A 24,881-nucleotide genomic window follows, 5' to 3' on the forward strand; every position below is an offset into this window, starting at 1 on the left:
CAAACAAAAAGAAAAAAAGTTGGTGAAGATTTTTTAGCTAAATTAACCTAAAAATTCATATCACCTAAAAATTCGGCTTTCTCTCTAGTAAGCACAAGGACAAGACCCTCCATTTATTTTGAAATAAATTAAACTTAGGGGTTATGGGTTTCTGTCCTCGCTAGGCACTTTGGGAAGAAAGAATTTATATTCTCGTATTCATTCGAATCCGGTGGATAGGAACCGGTTCTCATCAATACGAAAAAACTATGTCTAGCATCGTATTATATCCAGCTTTCTACGAATATAAAAATGTACAATCATAAGATTAAAACCAATTTTTTCAGCCCGTGCCTTCGGCACCCTTGGGTTAAAAAAACTTGTTTTAATCTTATAATTGTACATTCTATATCCGCGGAAAGCGGTTTATAATACGATGAAAGAAATAACTATTCCTTTTTTAGTAGCGAAGCTACTCTATAATTCACTTGGTCCGTCCGTCCGTCCGTCAGTCAGTCCGTCCGTAACGCTATGGGGGAAACGTGATTTTCTCGGCTCCTATTCAAGATAGACAGCTGAAATTTTTAGTGAAGATTCCTATGACATATGCCCATATAATCTATACATTGTTTTGTCTGTCTGTCTGTTAATTGGGGTGCTAGATCGATTCCTAGATTTTTACGTTTTTGTAATTTTCTCGATTCCTGTTTAAGATAAATGGCTGGAATTTTCAGGGATTGAATAAATTTAGATTTTACATATTCCGATTAAGTTTTATTTAGATGCTTTTATTGGTTGGGGTGCTAGATCGATTCCTAGATTTTTAAGTTTTCATGATTTTTTCAATCCCTATACAAGATAGGCAGTTGTAATTTTCAGGGATTTAACAAGTTTACACTCTACATATTTCCATTAATTTTCATTAAGATACCTTTATTGGTTAGGGTGCTAGATCGATTCCTAGTTTTTCAAGTTTTTGTGATTTTTTCAACTCCTGTTCAAGATAAACGGTTGGATTTTTTAGTGATTAATTAAGCCAACATTCTTCAAATTTTAACAAAGTTTTTTTTAAAGACTTACTATATTTTGGGGTGCTAAATCGAATTTTAGATTTTAACGTTTTTCTTATTAGCTTAATGCTTCAAAAGACCATTATACAATATACATTTTTAAAAGGTTTCGTGATTTTTATTATTGAAGTTTTTTTTTACATACTCTATAGATCATTTCCGGTTGTCTATTTATAATTTTTGAGCTTCGCTACTTATGGATGTTGTCATCCTTGTTAAATAATAAATTACATATTTCGACTGGCATTTGTATTATTATTAAACTTTAACATATATGAAATATACATATATTTTACAATTAATATTTTTTTTGTTTTTAAAGCAAACTGAGGCATGTTAGAATTGTCCTATCAATATCAAACTTCAAAAAATGATGGTTTAAATAGTAATACATAACATGATTACCCTATTCCTATGATTTGAGGAATATGGATTACAAGGATAATTTGGTTGTTAATAGCGAAGCATTTCTATATTCACGTCTTAAAATATTATTTCAGATATTTATTAAGCGGCCTGTAATTTGGTAATTTTGGGATAGATTTGTAAGGAATAATGTTGAACTTTAAATGAGTTGTTACTATAAAATTGTTAATGTTCTTATGTCTATCCTTCATATTAATTGACTGACTATTGAGCTTCGCTTTTATGGATGTTGTCATCCTTGACATTATTGCATTAACTCTGAAATGTTTTAAAAAGTACAATGCTCACTATGTTCAATTTTAAAGTTGATCCCAAACTCACATTAGTTTTGCTGCGCTACTATGGGAAATTGCTATTCTTGTTTTCTTGTTGTTGTCAATAATTGCCAAACGTTAGTATGGGGTATTACTAGAACATTTTTGCAGACAATTACTTTTAATTTTTGAAAATATGACACAATTTTTAAAATATCATTAACCCATACGGGGGGAGGGGAAGGGTAAATAAGACCTCCTCCGATATTTTTTGCACTGTGGGGCAAAAACATAAAAATTGGGATTAAACAAACAAGGAACTAATTTGTAACGTTTTAGAAGCCTAAAAGGACATTCATTTAAAAATTCCCTTTTCTGCAAATTGATAAAAAAAAGTGTATTTACTAATTTAGTCTCTATATTAAGGTAAAAATATTATATACACTTAATTTTGTTTTTAATATCTTTTATATCTGACGATTATAATGCAGGGAAGGAGGGGACATTTATTACACTAGTCCCCGAAGTCTTATAATAACGATTTCTTATTCGTTGGCTTAACAACCTTGGGAAATATTTGGTTGGTATAAGGGATCTAAAGGGATAAGACAACGGTATAAAAATTGATATTCTGTACATCCCCAATTATGACACACAAAATTACCACTTTTCTAGATTACAATTAGTAGTTGAAACGTTTGCAAAAACAACGTAATGAACCAACCATTCAACAAAAGTCCTCAAAGTTGTTAAGTTAACGAATAAGAAAACGTTATCATAAAACTTTGGGAACTTTGGGTGAAATAAACAGCCCAATGTCCCCTTCCTCTCTGGGTGGGTATAGTATGAAAATCATTATATTCGGAAAACATTACAGAGAGTAATTTAAAACTTGAGAATTGTGTTTTAAAATTATTTTTAAAAAAAGAAGAAATTAGCATTCAAACGTACGGACTTTTCTTAATTATATAGTAGATTCGCTCCAATACACTATGGTGCATTTTGTAGCAAATAAAGTATTTATATAACAACAAGGATGACAACATCCATAAGTAGCGAAGCACAAAAATTGTGGATGGGAATACGTAGAAGTAGATTTAAAGTGTATTTATTAAGGTCAAGAATAGATTTATTTGAGAAAATAAACACGAAACCTTGTTTTATTTTGTATGATGAAGACGGTTAAAGTAAATTACATACTAGATGCGCATAACAATGGGAAAAATATTTTGAACCGTAATGCAAAAAAAAATTAAAATGTCAAACATATAAAAATAGCCAAAAATCTGCTAAAAGGCAATTTGGCCGCCATTGTTTCTTTTCTTAAAACGCCAGAAATTTGATTTTAATATCTTTAACTGAAAACTTTTTGAAAATTGGACCATAAACACCAAAGATATGGGAAAAATCTGAAAAATATAAAAAATAGCTAAACACCTGCAAAAAGGCAGTCTGACCGTCATTGTTGTTTTCTTCAAACGACAGGAAATTTAATTTTGATATATTTAACTCAAAAAATTTTGAAAATTGGGCCAGAAACACCAAAGATATGGGGAAAAATATGAAAAATATAAAAATAGCCAAAAACCTGCAAAAAGGCAGACTGACCGTCATCGTTGTTTTCTTCAAACGACGGGAAATTTAATTTTGATATCTTTCACTGAAAAAATTATGAAAATCGGATCATAAACACCAAAGATATGGGGAAAATTTGGAAAATATAAAAATAGCCTAAAACCTGCTAAAAAGCAGTCCGACCGCTATTGATGTTTTATAGTTAATTGTGCTCCTTAATGATGGAAATGTTGTCAAAAAATTTCAGCTCTCTGTCTTTTATAGGAGCCGAGAAAATCACGGACGGACATTGTGAATTATAGAGTAGCTTCGCTACTAACAATGATTTTTACTTTTTATTAATATTAATTTGGGAGATTTTCTAATCAATTGTAAAGGGGTAGGAAATGAGTTTGCATAATTTTTGCATTTTATATAAAAAGATAAGAAATTTTCAATTTATGAAAGTTGGTAGCAAACTTTGAATCTATTTAGTTAACAAGACAGATTGATACTTATTCCTCAAATTAGGTAAGAGTTAATTTACAAAGCTTTTCCAGCATGGCTTAGGAACCGATAAATATCCGCTGGATTAGAACCGGTTCTTTGACTACAGTCATACTGAAAATGCATGTGTATCATCTTATTACAGACAATTTTCCACGAATATCAAAATAAAAATAATTAAATTAATACCTGTTTTGTTAGCCCGTGCCTTTGGCACCTCGGGGCTAACAGACCTGGTTTAAATCTTATGATTTTTTACTTTAATATCCAAGAAAAGCTGTCTATAATACGCATGAATTAAGCATATAAGAATTGTCCTATTAATTTTAAACCTGACATAATGGTTTTTGTTTTAGTCAGGTAAGCCTTAGAAAGTCCCTTGACCTATTTAAAACATCTTGATTTTTATCTATTCCAATTTTTTACATGATATAATTATTGGATCTACTGCAGTTCACGGTAAAATATTGCTGGTAAGCAATATTTTCAAAAATCCATGAATTTTAAAGGCTGCTAGCTGCCAAACGTCTGAGCGTACAGATCATAACCGCACCATTTTAAGCGGCATAAGAAGGCCTACAAATAATCTTGAATAGCCAAGATCCAATTATGAACAGGGAAAGCTTCACTGAAGAAAAAACGCGTAAAATAGGTCTTTTTCGCGCATTTCTCTACACTGCGAGATAATTATGCATTACTGATTTATGGCTATTACAGATTATTTGTAGGCCTTCTTATGCCGCTTAAAACAGTGTGCGGGCATGATCTGTACGTTCAGCCGTTTGGCAGCTAGCAGCCTTTAAAATTCATAGATGTTTGGAAATATTGCTTACCAGCAATATTTTACCGTGAACTGCAGTAGATCCTAATTATTTTATTCATCTGAATTTTACAATAAACATTCCTAGGGAGATTAGGCACAATGTTATAAGCAAAGCATTTCTAGAATCAAATCTTAAAATGTTAAAAGAATGTCTGTATTAGGCATTTTTAAGTACATTAGGAATATATTAACATGGATTTTGGACTTTTAAGAATAGTTGAACATTGAATGCGTTGATACTTTACTTTTATTAATGTTCGTTAGTCCGTCTTTTTTGTTACGATTCGATTTTATAGATTTTGTTCTCCTTGTTTTTTTTTATCTTTGAAAAACTATTTTGTCTAAATATTTCTAGTATCATTTTCCGTGATTTTCATTGCTTTTATTCAAGATATATGAATTTTTTGTTTATGTCTATCATTTCGCATAAAGATTTTCATAATCAATAAACGCCTACTCTGTAACTAACTTTGTCCATTTGTGAATGAATATATCCATGACCATTAAGTATGTACTCTTTGACTCAATTCTAAGATTTTAATATCTTTTGAACTTCGCTACTTGTGAATATTGTTATCCTTGTATGGAACTCTTTTAATCTTTGGTTCTTGTGATTATTATTGCCTCGCCTCTAGCTTCTAGGTGAGGGCGAAGAGTTCAGAGAAATAGCCTAAAACCACTCAAAGACATGTATAAAGCTTTTCTGAAAAAGTGCTATTAATTCGGACCAGCAGTTTCCGAGATCTTAAAAAAACCTTACTACTTTATATTATAGGATGGATCCATACCAGTACCACGAGCTGCATGACAGATGGGACGCCCTTATGGTCCGGATGTTGAGACTCTTCTCCAAGCTAAATATTAGAGTTCAAGAAGAGTCTTGTAGCATTGATGATGGGTAAGCTATTGATCACTCTTTTTCCTCTATGCATAACCCCTGCAAGGGGGTATAACCCTACAAGACCTATACCTATACCAGCAGGGCTACCTAGTACCTAAGATAACCTAACCTAACAGGATCTAAAGTAATACAAGATTAAAAGAAAAGTACCCCCTCTGACCTCTCTTATTTTCAACTTTTAAAAAAATATGGAAGGGGGGGGGGGAGATTTCTGGGTTTAACATATTCTATCTACAAAATTCTTACAAAATATTATCTATTTTTATATTAGTCTAATGTTTTTGTCTTTGTAAAGCAGTCTTTAATAAACAAGTATATCTATCTAGATTTATCTATTTTTCTTGATATCTTTAATCGTATGTCCACCAAGATCACGTAAACGGCTGAACCGAACTTCTACAATTATATCAGGACATTTTGTCTAGGCTATTTTAGAACAAAGTATAAATAATTCATGTAAAAAAATCTAAAAAATGATATTTGTTTTAATGTCATAAATATAGAATACGTGGATATATTGACAGGGGAAAATTTGTCGCTAATTTAAAATGCTAATTGGACCTAATTTATTGATCAGTTCGTTCATCCAGTAGGAGGGGAGGAGATGGGGTAAGGGGGGGGGGTATTGTTATTTTAGCCAGCTGCGAGTATCACTTTAGTATTGTACATAACCATCTGGTGCAATATCCAAGAAATTATAAAATGATTTTTGTTTTACTTTTAGTGCTGAGATAGTAAAGCTGTTATACCATCACGGTTGGGTGGAGACTAACTTGAAGGTAAGCTAAGTTTATTTCCAGTATAACTTCCAAACCGATTAATATCCGCTGGATTAGAACCGGTTCTCAGCCATATAAATATAAAGTCATATTTATCACTGTATTACAGACAATTTTCTATGAATATTAAATAAAAATCATAAAATTAATACCATTTTTTTAGCTACGGAGCTAACAAAACTGGTTTCAATCTTACAAACCTTTATTTAAATATCCGCAGAAAGCTGTCAATAATACGATACGATAAATAAATTTAAAAGCGAATCTTTTCTATAATCTTTCTAAGGATCGCCCCGTCCGTCAATACTTTCATAAAACTTGGCTTCTTTAAGCCTGTAAAATTTTCCTATGATTTGAAACTTGGCAGAATGATTCTTGTAATAGTAAGGTACAATTTAGAAAGGGCATCAACTCTATAATCACAACCAAAAAAGTTTGTTTTCATTTTGGGTATCTTAATTGATTAGATTTTTAGATAATTTTGATCATTAAATACTATATTTGTTTCTATTCGTTTGTCTGTTATCTTTTATGTTTTAAGCTTTGCTTTTATGGATTTGGTTATCCTTGTCTTATAATATTTCAGCCTAATTTAATCACGAAACCTTTTGATGGAAAACTTTCTTCTAATCCAAAAATAAATCTTTTTTGGACTATGGTTTACATTTAACTAAGGGAGGGAGTGTACATTAGACTGTACATCAAAATTATTCCCAAATTTAAATACCTAACCATTTTTTTCGTTAGATTGAAAATATTACATACTTTTTAAGAATTAAATATAAAATTAAAATAGCCTTAATCCATCAAAGGACCTATATAAAGATTCCCTAAAAAGGAGAACTCAATCAGTTTATTAGTTAAATTGAGATCTTAAGCATATTACGATGTATTAAAGGATAATTATTTGTTGTAGAAGAACGAGCCCATGCCCGAGAACCTGTACGAGAACGAGAGACCCCGCCTGGATGATATCGAGAGAGATGTCATTGATCACGAGGCCAGCTGTGCACCATTCCTCACCAATGTCAGCCCCTTCTTCTGAATTGGGTCCGTCGGGGTTAGGTCATAAGTGGTTAACCTAACCTAACGTCAAATGAAACTCTAAAAATCAACGTTACCTAAAAAAATTTTAAAAGCGTAGTAGGGGGTTGTTAAGCTATAAAAGTCACAAATTCTCTAAATTTCATGCCCTATTTGGGGCTTGCAAAACCACAAATCTACCAAATTTGATAATCATATAACTGTTATTGTATTTATGTGTAATATTAATTATATCATGTACCTGTTATGAAGACTGATCTCAAAATAAATTATTCTTATAAAATTTGATATTATTTCGATAAAAGCGAATCCTTTCTTTAACTAGGATCTCTACGTCTGTACGTAACGGATAGCTCTTATTACTAAATTGAACATGCTAGATTTGTCTTATTAAGTGTAACAACTCTATCAAAATTACCAGTAATTCTGTACGTTCTTTTGAAACAAGCTGATTTTTAACATTTGAAACAATGATTCCTAGGGAAAAAAGGTATATCTATAACAAATTTCTAAAATTGTAGGTATGTCCTTATCCGGTGAATATGCAAATTTGCAACAAATTATGTATATACAATTTAGTTTAAACTTGTAAATTAATAATAATATTTTCATCACGTTCTCTCCTTAGTTGGTTAAAAACCTTTTTAAAAGCTGTTACTTCACCAATGAACCCAACATACATTAAAAAAGAAACTTAAAATTTTACATTTTATTAAGGCTTTTTCATAACATTATACAGTAAGCTTTTATGGAATGGTACAATACGTAGCAGCATAAGGCAAAAAATAATAAAGGTTTTAAATAAAAATTTGCAAGTGGGTAGTTGCACGAAGTGCATTTAAACTTGAATTTAGTAAACGGCATATTTTTTTTCAGATCAATAGTTTAAGCTACATCTATAAGATATATATTTGAAAGAATTTCAATTTTCTACCAGGTAGTTTTTAAAAATTAAGACTTGAAAATTAAATTTTTAGGATATATGAAACATAAATGGCTGTCCTGTTTTAACAAAAACAGCATGATGACTATTTTGGTTGTGCTAAATTGATTCTTATCTATTGTAATACAAAAATTATATATAGCAAATGGTATTCTTGTAATTTATGCTTGCAATCAAACTTGTTAAATGCACTTCATGCAACTATTCCTACTATCTTTTTTTACATAAAACCTTTAAAGATACATACATTAATAAGTTATGTATATTATAGATTACATTGTTATAATATACTAGTGGCTACGGCCTTAGTTTATTGAGGCTTATCAATTTATTTATAAAGAGTTAAAATAAATAAAAAACAATATTAACCTTACTTGAAACCAAATCTTTCTTACATATAGACCAGGGAAAAGGGAAGGTGATTCTGACAAACCTTTCCAAGTGAAAATTTCCCCTCAACCCCCTTGCCTTTTTTCTCCCCTTCTTATCCACTTCCCTTTCAGTTACACCAAAAAAATTTTAATCCATCAAAATATTTAATTTTCGGCAATTTCAAAAGGAATTAATTGGCTGAATAGCAACCCATGTACAGACAAACATGCTACCATTTTTTACATAAAGATACATAATAAAAGTCAGAACTTTACAATATATGAACATTTTGTTAGTATCGAAGCTTTTCCATAACTTGGTTAACAATTCCGCAGGCTTTGAGTTACGTCACTTGCGGATTTTTATCATTGATTTTTTGAACACATTTTAGATAAATATCGACCAACAAATTAAAAAGTTTTTCTATAATTGGGTATTGTTAGAAAAACGGATTTTTTTATATTTCTCTGTTTTGCTTGTATGAATTTTATTATCCTTGTTAATATGAAAAAAATTCTGAATGAAAATTTCATTTGAATTACAAACAACACATAAACACATTACACAATTCGAAAATATTATCAGAAAAAAATTTATCTCAGAAATTGCTGTTCGAAATGGGTTATCTTTATAAATATCTAGGGGTGGTTTTAGGCTATTTTCCTGACCTCCCCCTAATAACTAAAATGATTAATGTGCATCTTAAGACTCAATATCACTTTAAAATAAGTTAACATAAAAATCACAACACTCAATATTTTTTTACAAGAGAAGCTTTTCTAAATTTAGGGTAGGTCCGTCAGAAACTGATAGCTCTTATCGGTCATTTAGGCAATAAGAATAATATTGTAAATGAATTTTGGGTTAGATTCACACGTTATAATTGTTTTGAACTCTGGACGTTTTGAACGTATTGTTTACTTTTTATTTGTCAATGTTTGTCTGTCTGTTTGATTTGACGAGCTTCGCTTCAATGGACGTTGTCCTTGTTTCACATACAAAATGCAATATCTTCAATAAGTAAGAACTTTACAATTTAGTTCAATTTAACTGTTATATATAAATATCTAAATCAAATATCAGAACCTTTTAGAGGATTTTTTATAATTAAAATAGAATAAAAATTTATAGGATTAAAGTTTTAATATATAAATAAAATGTTTTTATTTATACCTATTTGAAATTATTTTTTGTGTGTGAAATTTTAAAGTTTACTTTTGTACAATGTACTTTACATTTTCATAAATACAATAACATAGTTTTAACATTTTATGTTATGAATTAACTTTAAACCGAATTAATATAAATATATCATTGTAACTGAATATTTTTTTGTGTTTTTCCTCCCCCAATTGCTGGGAGGTTGTTTTTATCACCCTTGTTATACGTCCCCGAAGGCGGGTAGTTGGCCCTGCTCCCCATCATACTCATCTGGTTTCTGAGGCGTGTCCCACATATAACAAAAATAAGGATGCATTACAATAAGTAATGAAGCACTAAAAATCATGGATGGATAAACGGACCAAAAAAAGTTATAAAGAAAATGTTTGGAAAGTAAGAGAATATTTGCCAAATCAAATAAAAAATCACAAAACCTTTACAAAAGGCATTTTTGTATTTTGAAGCATTACCGGAGAACACAGTAAAAGTGTCGGACTGATTATGACGTAAGAAAAAAAATTAGCCAATGAGAGGCCATTATTATAAAATTTATAGTGGCCTCGCATTGGCTAATTTTTTTTACGTCATAATCAGTCCGACTCTTTTACTGTGTTCATTACCGGAAGATAGACGGACCATTTAAATTTCATAGGGAATCATCAACATAAATTTCAGCCGTCTATCTTAAATAGCAGCTGAGAAAAACGCATAGCGTTACGGACGGACGAACTGATAACAGAAAAAGTAAATTAAAGAGTAGCTTCAATACTAATAAATCCTAATGAAAAATAGTCTAATAAGTAGTTTCTAAAAAAAGCAAACATAACGTTTTAGAAATACCCAATGTTAAGTAAATAAAATTTTTAAAAACAACTGAGGCGGATTCTTAAAAACATTTGCCCCACTAATCGCTGTTTTCGTGAAAAATCTACCAAAATCACATTAAAAATCTACAAAAATTAAACAAAATCATAGAAGGGTTATTAACATAAGATTTGATTTAATTTTTGTAGATTTTTAAAGTGATTTTGGAGGATTTTCACGAAAACAATTTTGCCCCACTAAGCGATTAGTGGGGCAAATATTTTTTAAGAATCCACCTCTGGTTGTTTTCTCATTTTGTAATGTAAAGAGAATACTTAAATTACTTCATAAACACTATCCCGGCCCTGGAAGGCGTCAAACCCCGCCAAATAGATTTATTATTATCCTAAATGACCAATCGGATCGCAAAAATAAGTTCAACTTTAATGGAATTTGTAGCAAATGAAGAATTTTAATTCTATGCTTTACCTAGGGACCTAAAGGGGTAAGACAATGGCAGATAAAGTGATGTACATCCCCAATAATGATACACAAAGTTACCCTTAGTGGTTGAAACGTTTGGCCACTCAACTTAATAGACCAGCCAATTAGAATACAATAAAAGTCCCCAAAGCTTTTAAGCCAACGTTTCTATTAAACTCTGGGGACCAGTGTAATAAACAGCCCAATGTCTCCCCCCCCCCCTTCCTGACTATACCTGTTATGTGGCTGGGGAGATAAGCTTGTGATCCGAACATTTACAGCCTAAACACAAATAATTTCAAAAAATGTGACCACAAAGCTTTTTATAGTAGATATAAAAAATGGCGCCATACTGGCCTACCATTGGTCAATTAAAATATACATTGACCTGCCATTGGTTATTTAGCCTATGTATTGACTTTGATTGGTTATTTGTATTGTATGACGTCATTTTTTAATAGGCACTTTGAAGAGCTTCATTTGGCAACTACTAGTTAGAGGGCCCTATACAATTTTTATCTTGTTAACTTCTCCCATTTTTCTTTAAAAAAACATCCTTTATAACCTATATCTATTCCAAATTGATTTTTAAGTTTATAATTAACCCATATGCTTATTTAAATTTAATCTTTGTTAATGTTCAAATAAAATTGTTGCTTTGTTTTTAAATTCTAATAAGCACTCAGGAAATTTTAAGAATTAAAAATAAACTTATCGGTGGCAGAAAATTAAAAATAGTTTAAAACTACACAAAAATAAACATATAGCTTATTTGACAAAGCCATTTTTAAGACTTTTTATTTTACTAGACAAAAACCTTTACTACTTTATATATATTGTTTCTTTACTTTAGAAACTTCTCTTTTTTAAGAAAAAATAGAAAATAGCCTTAAATCATTCTAAATAGATACCTGGTATTTCTCAAACTTAGGTGGGAAGGGACAAAGTCTGTAGCTAACCTAAAAATACAAAAAAATGAATTTTAAAAGTTAAAACATCAAGTTTTTTTTAATAAGAAAACAATAATTAACACTTTTAAAGGATGACAAAATCAATAATCAGCAAAAGACAGAAAAATGACTGATCCTTTATAGAAAGTAGTAAGCTTTTATTTGTATGTAGAAAATGATTTCTGCACAACCGCACAACCGATATGGTTCTCCCGCCAGCGAGGCTTCTTGTAGTTCCAGGGAAGGTTTTTAACTATTTGGGGGGAAGGTATCTCAGCACTCCCAAAATATTTAAAGTAGATATCAATGGGCATTTGTCAGAGGAATCTTCACCATCAAACGTCATCATTTTATCTTTAATATAAGATGAGAAATATTTTCCCTATAGATTTTAACTATTTTTATAACACCATGGGCAAACGTACGGACAACGGTATTTAGAGAAGATATATATATATCATTCTGGTAACGTAACATATTGTAAGATAAACGTAGAGAACATTTAGATGTGCTATCTATAATACAATTTAGCTTGGATGTCTTTATGAAGCTTAAGATCTCGGTAACCGCTGAACCGATCGGGCTGTAATCTTCAGGAAATATACCTACTGGTCCTATGGTGGTTTCAGCTATTTTCTTGGGGATGGGACACCCAACATCCCCCAAAAAAGAAAAATACCCCAACCCCCCCAATTTGTAAATAGACATGTTCACAAAAGCAGCTATTTAGTTTTAATAAAAATGTCATATACATATATGGAATAAAAAGTTTAAATGTTTAAATTATTGAATTTCTAAAATTACAATGGTGATAATATCCATAAGTTAAAAGCTTACAAAAACAACAACTAACAAAAAATATAAAGAAAAGTAAAGATTGGACGCCAATTGATTAGCAAAATCTTTACAAATATTCAGCCATCTATCAATACTAGTGGCGTATAAAAACACATAGACCATGTAAGTTGTAGAATCGATTGTAATAAGTCAACAAAATCTTTTCAAAAAATTTCAGCATTCTATTTCTGATAGAAGTCATTTAGTAGAGTTTCAATGTCTCTTAGGGCATGATCGACAGACCAAGCGTTAAGGACCGAGGGGCATACAAAGTAAATACTAAAGTAGCCACGCTACTAGAAAGAAATGTGCCGAACGTTTTGTTAATGTCAAAGATACCATAATAACATTTAATGTTAACCTTGACATAATTTTAAAATATTTATTAACAGTTTAAGAAGCAAAGTTTGTCCATAAGCTTTGATGGCCGTCCGTACGACTGTCTTTTTGTTTGCCAATATTGTTTATGGAGGAACGCGAATTACTCGGCTGCTATTAAATAATTAATATCAGACGTCTGATTTTTTTATGAGATTTCCAACAGTTAACGAAAATCCATACTAATTTTGTTTTGTCCGTCAATCAGTCGATAATTATAAGCGTTACTGACTGACGGACAGACACGTGACTTATAGAGTAGCTTCGCTACTAAAAATGCTGGATTCTATGGTATGATAAAAAGGTTACATACCCTGTCCCCCTTTCTTGGCACATAATCACTGTCAATATCTGAGATATGAACAAATATATCCTCTCCTCGCACACTGAAAATATAGAGATAGATAGAGATATACAGGAGATATAGATAGATAATTAGATGGATATCCTATTACATAAAGTAGTAAGCTTTTTTCTGTCTGTAGCGAAGGATCTCGCTAACCACTGAACTGATTTGGTTCTCCTTTACAGTGAAGCTTCTTTTAAAGATCCTGAGGTGGTTTTAGGCTATTTTTTGCCCTTCCATATCCCTGGATGCTAAAGGGGCAACTGCTAGTAGATATATAAAAAGATAGATACATAGTTAGAGGCCTCTAGTGGCGTAGCCGCTAGTGCAGAATATATATGTATGTAGATGTATTTTTTTGAGAAAAAAAGTCTTAGTATAAAAATATCCTTACTGTGTTTACTAAAAAAATAAATCTTGTTTTCATAGTGCGTAATTTTTTTCATTATCAAGCTTGATTAATGTGTACGATCAGGGATATAAAGGGATAAGACAATGGCCATAAATTATGAAAAACAAAAAGGATAAAAAGTTTGGAGACTGATAGTGTGTAGCAACCAATCATTATTTAACAAAGGTTCCAAGTTTTTAATTAAACGAATTAGAAAACTCAGATAACAGTATAGATAACAGGCTTTCTCCCTGGAAAGGATAAACTTGTAGTTGCAACTCTACTAAAATTTGCTCAAAACTGTAGACTAACAAGAACGATAATAAAAGCAATGAGTGATAGGCAGATGGAAAGAGAGAGAAAGAACGAGAAGAAAATGAGTTCAAAGGACTTTCAAAGACAAAGAAGTAACAGGATCTATGTGTCTGTCTATACCAAAAGACTTGCAAACCGATGAACCGATATGGTTCTTCTTTACAGTATAGCTTCTCATAGGTCCTGGGAAGGTTTATAAGAATTTCGGGGAAGGAGGGTACCACCGACGTCCCAGGAAAAATCACCCCTAGAAAAAGTGAACCCTCCAAAACATTTTTTTACTTTTTAAAACCAAAATTTAAAGTATGAGGGGGGGTCGACTTTACCCTTCCCCCCAACTTTAAGTGCCCCTAAAGGCTTCTAGGTGGTAAAAATATAAAAGCTATAATTCTATGGAAATAGTAATCCTTGTTTCTAACAAATTAATGATAGATCAAAGATTATAGGCTTTATATAACATTTGTTTATTTTGATATGAATTTTTATAGAAAATATCTAAAAGAAAAGTTAGATCATAAATTGAAAGAAAATTCAAGCTTTAAGAAAACAAAACTTATTTTGTTAGATATTACTTAGTATTTTTAAAAAGATTTTTGCGAATTCTAAAAATAATTTAAGAAAATAATATTAATAAGTAGCAAAAACTAGATTAACTCAAAATAACAAAAATAAGTAAATTAAAGCATTAAACAAGAATGACAACATCCATAAAGCAAAGCACAAAAAATTATGGATTGGAGAACAAGAAAGTGAATTATAGCGCAGATATTCAGATGGCGTAAAAAAGACAAAGATTAGATAAATTAAAGAAATCCCGAAACATTTTTAAAACTAGTGTTTGTGTCTTCTGAAGCATAGAAACAGACGGACAGACCAAGTTCATCATAAACTTGATACAAGCAATCTTCATAAAAAAATTCAGCTTTCTATCTTAAATAGTAGCCGAAAAGATCACATTTCCTCCATAACGTTATAGACGAATTGACGGACGGACAGAAAAAAATAAAAAGAACATACAGCAATAGAATACCTACGATTATGAAATCAAATTAGAAATCAATTTAAAAAATTGAAACTTACAAACAAAGGATCATACAATTAAAGTGTCTATACCTGGAATTTTCATTATTGTTGGTTTTTGATGGTGTTAGAAAGTTGTTTTCTGGCCTACAAACAAAAATAAATAAATTAGCAAAACTTCTTCAAGTTAAGGATTTATTAGTCTGTCTGTCTGTCTACCGAGAGGCGTAATTTAGCGATGTTTAAACGAAGCTTTCATTCAATATACTTTTTAACATGCACAATGAGAACTCCTAGACAAAAGTCTTGCAATCAAAGGGTTGGTTGTCTGAAGAGCGTTGGACCGTAAAATCATTCACATCACTAAAAAGTATCTGGTTTCAAGATGCTATATCACGTGCGGTAAGCCACAATGTATATAAATAAAATAAAAAAAGAACAGCTTGACAAGGATCTAAAGGAATAAGACAATGGCCAAAAAATTGATGTACATTCCCAATTACCCCTTCTGTAGATTACTATTAGTGATTGAAACGTTTGAACACCCAACCTAATGAAATAACCAATCAAAATTTATTGAAAGTCCACAAAGTTGTGATCCAACGAGTTAGAAAATGTTATTATAAAACTTTGAGGACAAGTAATTTAAACAGCCTAATGTCCCCTCCCTCCCTGAAAAAGAACAGTTTGATGTCTGTGTGTCTATTCTAATAGTTCCCACAAACGGCATGGATTTTATTCTCCTTTACAAAGAAGCTTCTTATAGGTCATGCAAATGTTTTTTTTAAATCTATGAATGAGACATTTGCCAGAAAAAACTTTACCCGTCATTTAATTTTACGAGGTAAATACGTTTCTAAAAATGCTTAATAAGCATTATTAGCTCACCATCACCACTAGTAAGAGCATCTTAAAGGCCATCATTCTCAAAATCAAGATTTTAAAATGGATTTTTTTTTACACATCAAAAAACATTTTTGTATACTTTCTTAGGCTAATTTTTATTTTTAACATGTATTTAGCTTCATCCATAAGACTGGGGGTCGGCAGCTGTCCTCTAAAGTGATAGGGATAGAATTTCTTTTTTTCAATTATTTCTTATTTAGAAAAATCATTAAAATCTACCTGAAACTGTTTTTCATTATAAATAATGCATAAATCCCTTTAAAAAATTGTTATTTTATCAGAATTATTTTTTAAAAGTGGAGAAAAGGGCAAAACAAACGTTTTCCCATTGATTTTATTTTGATTTGCATAATGAAGTGGATCGGTAAAAAATACAAAAATATAGATTTTGATTGAAATATAAGCATTTTACTTTAAACAGAATCTTTTTCTTTTATCATACGTGTTGCTTTAACAAATAGAAACAATGTACTGTAAAGCTGTACACTTATGGACTACCGTAGACAAAATATCCAGGAAAATGTAGATTGCATAATGAAGTGGTTCTGGGTTTATTTGATTGCTAAACAAAGCATATCTTTAATCTTTATTTTATTTTGAGAGGTTGCATTCAGTGCATTGAATAGGAAGTTTGGAGATTCAGTACTCGAAAGGTATTTTAGGGGTAAGCATCATTTTTTGTTTTTAAAACGAAAAGAATAGTTATTTTTCGCATCGAATTATAAACAGCTTTCCGCGGATATAGAATGTACAATTATAAGATTAAAACCTGTTTTTATAGCCTCGCGGTGCCGAAGGCACGGGCTAAAAAAACTGGTTTTAATCATATGATTGTACATTTTTATATTCGTAGAAAGCTAGATATAATACGATGCTAGACATAGTTTTTTCGTATGGATGAGAACTGGTTCCTATCCACCAGATTCGAATGAATACGAGAAATGTATTTAACCTTTCTCCAGCTCATTTAAAAAAGGTTTTTAATAAGCTTAGATAAGCTTCAAATTTTCGAAATTGAAAAAAAAATTCTATGAGGATTATACCCTTTTTTATTTTATTACCCATGGAAAGCTGTCCATAATACTGTAAATAACTCTATAGATATCTATTTATCTAATTAGGTAATTAGGTAATATCGTACCGGATAGTGCGTTCTATTAAAATTTAAAAAATATAATTCATTAAAAAAATGAATAATATTTTTTTGTCTGCAATACTATGATCTCATAGTTTTGTCTATTTTTGGTAGTTAAGGGATTTACAAAAAGATTTGTGAGGAATATTGAACATTAATAATAAATGAGGAAAAGAAAATTTGTACCGATGATGTCATCAAAGTTATCTTTTAGTTTTTTTATAACCTTTTCTATTTTTATTATTATGGTATTTGGATAAAGAGTGGTGGGAATTTTTTTTTATCCTCTGTAACTCCACAAAAATCTTACTATGCTATTGATTTCTAAAGGTCCCTGAAAGGAGGGGGGGGGGTATTGGACTATAAATTGTTCTAGTCCCCAAAGTCCTATAAACAAATTCTCTTATTATTTTGTTGTTTATTGATTGGGTTGTGCAAACTATTAGTAGTCAATCTTTTTCTATCAACAATATTAAACAATTACTGTGGATTAAAAATCATTAGTGAAAAAGTTTGGACACTGTTAGTTAGTACAACCCAATTAAGATTCTAGCCCCAGCGGGGGGGGGGAGCTCTTACCCTGCGGGGCCAATTGACCAACCCATGGGGCAATCATCTAACCCAATATTACCTAACCTAACCTAAAATAACCTATAAAAGCCATTTTAAAATTACAACGAATCGCCCTTAAGGGGCGTTGCCACGAGAAAGAGACTATTCCCGATTTTTTTTATCAAAGTAATGAGATAATGTGTTTATGTAACTTTTAGGTAAAGTGTAATTTTCAGTCTAAAATTCCACCCTCTCTTCCTATTATATAAAACTTATATAAAACTTATGCTCTTTAAAGCATCATGTCTTTTTATTTATAACCAATTGAAGATTTCAAATAAAAATAACATGTTTAATTAAACTGTGTTGATCACTCTATATTATATAAAGTAGTAAGCTTTTTTTGTTTGTAGCGAAGGATCTCGCTAACCGCCGAACCGATTTTTCAGTGAAGCTTCTCATAGGACCCGGGATGGTTTTGGGTTATTTTATAAGTATAAAAAATCTCTGTAAGGTAAGAGGCTTTTTTCCCTTACAGAGCCCCTAGATGCTAGGGGAGCAGCATTAAGTACCTTTATAAAGTTTTGCATTCAATCTATAATAATAGATATAGAATCTCTCAAACCCTGTTGAAATGTTTCTCCCAGCTGGCTAATATAACGATACTTCTGATCCCCTCCTTATAACTTTCTTCGTCTTCTGAAATAATTTATCTTTACCTGATAAATCCATGGCCGCGAGATCTGCAGAAATATACAATGCTTCCTGTTTGGTAATCATCCTAAAAAATTATCATTATTACAGAGATGCTATGCTTGCAACATATTGCCTAATCGTATAAGGAATCTTCAACGACATGGGATAATAACACAAAAAGAAGAAATGAAAATCAACACATTTGACACATAAGTGTGCAGAAAGGGGGGAGGGGAATGTTAACACACCCTTAAACTAAAAAATTATCCCCCCTTGAATTGTACACATCCCTGGCAAAATACAGTGCACGCCACTGGTTTAACACATGCCATTAAAATATAATAGTTATTTATCGTATCGTGTTATAGACAGCTTTCTGCGGATATTAAAATTAAAAATATAAGATAGAAACAAGTTTTGTTAGCCCCTAGGGGATCTGTTATCAATTCTATGATTTGTATTTTGATATTCGTGGAAAATTGCCTGTAATTCGATGCTATACTTGATTTTTCAGTTGGGCTCAGAACCAGCTCTAATTCAGCGGATATCAACCGGTTTAGAGGACATAGCAGAAAAAAAGTTTACCTGAATTTGATTGCAAATGGAAGGCGTGCGTATATGTCTTGTCTGTACATTTAGCAACAAATTTGGATCCTAAAAACAAAACTTTGTTGTAATTTTACGGGATCCTCGAAATTGGATTAGTTCGGAGTGAAAAAACTGTGCGCAAAAAGTCCGTTTTTTAAAATATTATTGAAAAGCAGGTACCAAACCGACAAGCATAACTAGAAAACTTGCAGAAAGCAGAGATCTGCCAAAAATCTATAAATTGATGTACATAAAACTACTCCAAGATTAAAATTAAAAGTTTATACACTAAACCATCCAATATAACTTAATAAAACTACCCAATTTTTTCAAGCAATTATAAACTTTGAGTACTAGTGTAATTAAAAACATTCCAATGTCCCTTCCTTCCCTGTGTATGTATATATAAAAAGGGCTTGTAACAAAAAGCCTTATCTTTAAAAATGACGAAACCATAATCTAAAATGATATTACTATACTAGTAATTTCTTGACAGTGCTGGATTTTGTTTTTTATTTACTTACAATTTATAAAGTTTACAAATGAAACAGGGATGTTAATACTCATTATTGCAGGGAGGGAGGGGACATTGGGCTGTTTATTACACTAGTCCTAAAAGTTTCATAATACTGTTTTCTTAGTTGTTTAACAACTTTGGGGACTTTATTGCATTTGGATTGGTTGATCCATTAGTTGGTTTATTATGTTGAGTGACCATCGTTTCAACTACTAATCATAATTTACAGAAGGAATTATTTTGTGTATTATCATTAGGGTTCAACATCAATTTATCAGCCATTGTCTTATCCCCTAGGCTCCCCTAGGTGTTACCTCATAACTGGAAGGATAGGTAGAATCAGAACATGAAATACACCGGTTTCTTCCAACTGAAATTAAATCATAAATTTTAATATGAAATAATTGTCTGAAGAATTTTAAAAATTGTTTATTTTGTAAGTTGTAAAACTTTTTATCCAACGGGTAAGTAGGTCCTTTTCATAAGATAAAATTTTATACAGAACGTTCAAGCTTTTTTTTAGGGGTATAAAATAAGTGTTTTAAAAAGTTTTTTTTTGGCGTCTTGTTTCTTTTCCAAGACAAATGCAATCCTATTAAACAGGAAAATTTTTGTTGCTTTAATTAATTTGTATCTTTTTACCTTTCTTTGTTATTTTAAGTTTTATCTTCTTTTGAAAATTAGATCTTCTTACCTACCTATCTATTACTATTTTTTCTTATATAAGCTTCTCATTAAATAACAATGTTGCTGTTGATACTATGATGATAAAAAGACCTAATTAATTACTAAAACAAACTATAAATAAGAATTAAATTACTTACATAAATTAATATATTAATTAACTATGAACAAGATTAGTTTTCTTAAAAACTTATGTCTTGTGAAAGGAAAAAAAAGATTACTGTCCTTTCGTGTACAGACATACAAACCCCATTGAACGTCTAATCATCTATCTATATATTTAATAATCCATCTCGTTAACTATCTATCTTTCAATCTAACAATCTATCTATTAATATCTGTGAATGTATCTATCTATCTATCAATCTATATCTATCTATCTATGACTATACCTGTATTTCTGGTAGGTGTCAGCTGATTATGGCATGGACTTGACATATTGTTGCAGGAACTGTCAATCTATCTATCTATCTATCTATCTATATCTATCTATCTATGACTATACCTGTATTTCTGGTAGGAGTCAGCTGATTATGGCATGGACTTGACATATTGTTGCATGGACTGCTGAACGGCTTCCTGGAAATGACTTGCACCGGATCTGTCTGTAGGTCGGCTGTGCTTATCATGGCTGATGTACTCTAAATATATAGATATTAGATCAAGGATATCAAAGCTTTTTTTGTAGGGGGGGGGGGAGGGTTGAGGGGAAGGGGTAAAAAAAACAATAGCGCGAAAAAGGTACTGGATTTATGAGGTTTAGAATTAAAATCCAATACATTCTTTTAAAAATTGATTTTATGGAGAGTAATCCTCCCTCTCATCTTGGAAGTCCCCAGGGTAGATAGATATTTAATTCTCCTCCTACGGACGGACTAACGGAATATATAAATGGAAACTAAAAAAATCAACCGAGTGAATCAAATTAAACGCAGATAAACAGTAAAGGGTAGGTAATAAACTAGCTTTCCTTCTAAAAATATAATAAAAAAGAAAATTATTGTAAAGCTAAAATATAAATTGTAAAATCTTTTTTGTTTGAAAACGTTTTGGTTATCCTAAAAAAGGCAAACCTTTATTAATTATACTATAGATTAGCATAATTTTCTTTTTACGGATATTGTCATTCTTGTTTAAGGCTATAAATATATTTCATGCAAGTTATAAATTTATAATTTTAGGTTGTCATATACAAAATATTCAAATAAAACCATATTGTTAATAAAAAATACCAAAAACGTTATGAAACATATGTCATTAAAAATGACATCTTAAATTAACTTTACATACATATTTCTTACCTTATAAATGTTGATATAACTATATTAAACACTGCCAAATACTATTATTTAGTATGTTTTATCACTTTTAAGGTTTAATATGAGAATGTGAAATTTATATTGTAGCTTTAAGTTGAACTAACTACGACGAAAATTCCTCTCTCTCTCTCTTTCTTTACAATTCCTCCAAATTGGTCCAAAGTCATTTTATTCTTTAAAATCACAACAAAGTAATTCAAAATTAAGTATAACATTGTGCTGTTATTCTAATACATAAATTACTTTGGAAGCCACTTAATATCTCTAAAATTCCTCAATTCTCTCCCTTTCTCTTATGTTTACTATAGCGTTGACAAAATAAATTTATGCCTTGATACATTTTGTGTTGCTAGGCAACTTTTATTCTGATATCATAGACGTCCAAGGGGGGGGGGGTAACGAGGTGATTACCCCCCCCCCCCATTGAAAAAATTTTACCCCCCCCCCGCAAATAAAAAATCTTGGACGCCCCTGTCTGATATTATTATCTTAAGTGATAAGACAATGGAAGACAAATTGATTTACATCCACAGTGGTGAAAATTATACCTCTTCTGCAGATTAAAATTATTGGTAGAAAACTTTGGACACTATCATATAGTTTGAAATAACAAATCAATATTTGATAAATGTGTTTTCAAAGTTTTTAAGACAACGACTGAGAAAGCGTGTTTATGTCACCTAAAAATTGAAAGTAGAATGTCCCCTCCATCCATTCGAATAATGAAGATTAAGGTTGTATATTTTTAGATTTTTGTACGTTGTTTTAAATGCAATAATCTCTGTAAGAAAGCTTTATAAATGTCTTTAGGTAATTTTAGACTTTTTTCCAATACCTTTTAAATTAAATTTTTATATATTTCACATAATTTTTAAAATAATTAGCAGCCTCAACTAAAGCATTTTACTTTTTTAAAAGCTTTTTTTGAAAAAATCTAAACAAAGCATCGTGCATTTATGTTTTGGCAACCCCAATTTCCTCCCTAACTTGTAAAATACCGGGTGTGGAGGGGTGGGGAGGTCAACAGAGGAGAAAAGAGAAGGCATACATGAGTACATAGACTCCTCTCTATTCTGCATTTTGTAACTGCGTCAAATAATATATGCTTGTATGTGTGTGTGTGTGTGAGTGTGTGTGTGTGTGTGAGTATGTGTGTGTGAGTGTGAGAGAGCCTGAGAGGCGTGAGAATTTTGAAGAAACTAAAGAGAAGAGGCACTTTTGGTTTTACATAAGAAATTTTTGGGTGGAGGGAAAAGGACTGTTTTTAAACTTTTTATTTATATCAGATTGCGTCCCTAGCATCTAGAGCTCTATATTTCATGGGTTATACAGAGGACAGAAAAATACCCAGTCAAACATGCGTCATCTCTCCAAAAAAATTAAATGACAATTTCAAATTCATAGAAATGATAGGAATCTTTTTTTCATTGAAAATGAAAAATAAATGACCAGCATTTTTTTTCATTTTTGTAATTTTCCCCCAATTGCCAGAAAGATGAAAAGAATGTTTTTTTCATTGAAAATAAAAAGTGAATGAACAGCATTTATTTTTTATTTTTGTAATTTTCCGAAAAATGACCCGGCATTAAATTTTCATGTTTGACTTTTTCCAAATTATGCCAAGAATCTTCATATCATTAAGAGATAAAAAATAAATGCTGGTCATTTACTTTTCATTTTTTTCATGAAAAAAACATTCCTATCATCTTTTTTTCATCTAAATGACTTTCATTTAATTTTCATGTCATTCTTTTTTTCTATATTACATGGTTAGAAAAAATCCCGCTAGAGGTCTCAAATTTTAATTTTAAAAGTGGGAAAAGTTAAGTAAAAATAAATTTAATTAAAATTGAGTAATTATTATGTTATTAGAAAATATAACGGAAATATTTTTGAACATGAAAGGAATTTTTAACATTCATTTGAAATAAAGAAATCTTATTTGAATTACAATTTCAATTAGTCATATAAACGACTAAATTCAGTGTCAACTACAACACTTTATTTATTTTAGTAATATCTTTGGCCATCATACTTAGGTACATGTGGCAAGTCCTTGGATGCTGCTTTACATTATATATTATTTCCGTAAAAAGATGACCTGGCATGTAAATTTCATTTCTCTACAAACATGACTGTCATTTAAAAGTCAGGTCTCCACAAAAATGATTGTCATTTAAAATTCATTTCTATAATCCTCAAAATCGGTGCCATTTTAGAAGGGAGTTGATTCTGAAATATCCCTGATTTTCATTTTTCTGGCATGATGATTTTAAATGAATAGATGTAAGCGAAAAAGATGAAAATTAAATGAATTTTAATGAAAATGTTAGCTGGGTAGCCTAAAACCATATTGAGATTTGAGTGAAGCTTCCCTACAATGGATAACTTAACATTTAATCCCTTACTACTTTTTGTAGTCACTAGCGGCTACGCCCCTAGAGGCATCTTGGGGCACTTGAGGAGGGGAGAGTCGAATTTGATAACGTAATTTATTATTTTAGATTTTATAAGTAAATGTATAAATAATATTTTTTTGGTGGATGATTTTTTTTTTTTCTGGGGGCAGTTAATTTTTTCTAGGGGCGATTTATTTTGGGAGGGTTGTGGTACCCTCCCCCAAAATAGTTATAAACCTTCCCGGGACCTATGAGAAGCTACCCTGGTAAGGAGAACCCGATCGGTTCAGCGGTTAATGAGATCCTTCGGTACAAACACTAGACAAATAGACATCATGTTACTTTAGTATAAGGATAGTGGCTACCTCAAACCTCAATTTTTAATTCTAGTTATAAAGTTTCAAAAAATTTTATGGCTGGGTCTATTTTTTCAAAAGATTCTCCGTAAAGTTTTAGCGGTTAGCGAGATACTTCTATACAAACAGACAGCACACAAAAACCTTCTGATTGTGTGTGCGAATGGGGCGTTTGTCCATAGTTAGGTATGGAGACCGCTCTTCTATGAGTACTACTAAATCCTAATTGTAATGCAATACACATAGACATTCTCATCGTCGGTTCGTTTGTTTAGAATGCTTAACCCTCTATTCCCACAAGTATAATACGAATTTGGTTGAGCTGGTGGAAGCTCAACAAAAGACCCACGCGAAGTATTATGTTGCTTTAACCTAAGAATAAATGGTTGGTT

At 31.1% G+C, this 24,881-nt stretch overlaps 2 protein-coding genes across 4 annotated transcripts; one reads left to right on the top strand and one right to left on the bottom strand.

Moving 5' to 3' along the window:
* The first annotated feature begins 3,724 nt into the window (after window positions 1-3,724).
* Window positions 3,725-7,620, top strand: LOC145335394 (uncharacterized). Of its 2 annotated transcripts, XR_013885197.1 has the most exons (5): window positions 3,725-3,814; window positions 5,389-5,511; window positions 6,239-6,293; window positions 7,210-7,395; window positions 7,471-7,620. XR_013885197.1 is itself a non-coding variant. In XM_080181145.1 (4 exons), exons 2-4 carry the CDS (start codon window positions 5,390-5,392, stop codon window positions 7,336-7,338), a joined length of 306 nt encoding a protein of 101 aa, XP_080037271.1. In that variant the 5' UTR covers window positions 3,725-3,814; window position 5,389; the 3' UTR covers window positions 7,339-7,462. The 2 variants fall into 2 exon arrangements, 1 of the variants encoding a protein (XP_080037271.1); XM_080181145.1 differs by lacking the exon at window positions 7,471-7,620 and having other exon boundaries at window positions 7,210-7,462.
* Window positions 7,621-8,828: 1,208 nt separating this feature from the next.
* LOC145335053 (cold shock domain-containing protein CG9705-like) lies at window positions 8,829-21,853 on the bottom strand. Of its 2 annotated transcripts, XM_080180745.1 has the most exons (10): window positions 21,717-21,853; window positions 20,921-21,056; window positions 20,046-20,101; window positions 19,212-19,280; window positions 18,650-18,711; window positions 15,431-15,484; window positions 13,579-13,651; window positions 12,012-12,059; window positions 11,334-11,382; window positions 8,829-10,104 (listed from the first exon to the last, which is right to left on the bottom strand). In XM_080180745.1, the coding sequence occupies exons 2-10, from the start codon at window positions 21,042-21,044 to the stop codon at window positions 10,034-10,036; spliced, it is 606 nt and encodes a 201-aa protein (XP_080036871.1). In that variant the 5' UTR covers window positions 21,045-21,056; window positions 21,717-21,853; the 3' UTR covers window positions 8,829-10,033. The 2 variants fall into 2 exon arrangements, with proteins under 2 accessions (XP_080036871.1, XP_080036872.1); XM_080180746.1 differs by lacking the exons at window positions 20,921-21,056; window positions 21,717-21,853 and adding an exon at window positions 20,808-20,864.
* Between the last annotated feature and the right edge of the window lie 3,028 nt (window positions 21,854-24,881).

Source organism: Acartia tonsa, chromosome 13 (assembly GCF_053477335.1).
Source record: "Acartia tonsa isolate MP-2025a chromosome 13, ASM5347733v1, whole genome shotgun sequence".
Taxonomy (NCBI): Eukaryota; Metazoa; Arthropoda; class Copepoda; order Calanoida; family Acartiidae; genus Acartia; species Acartia tonsa.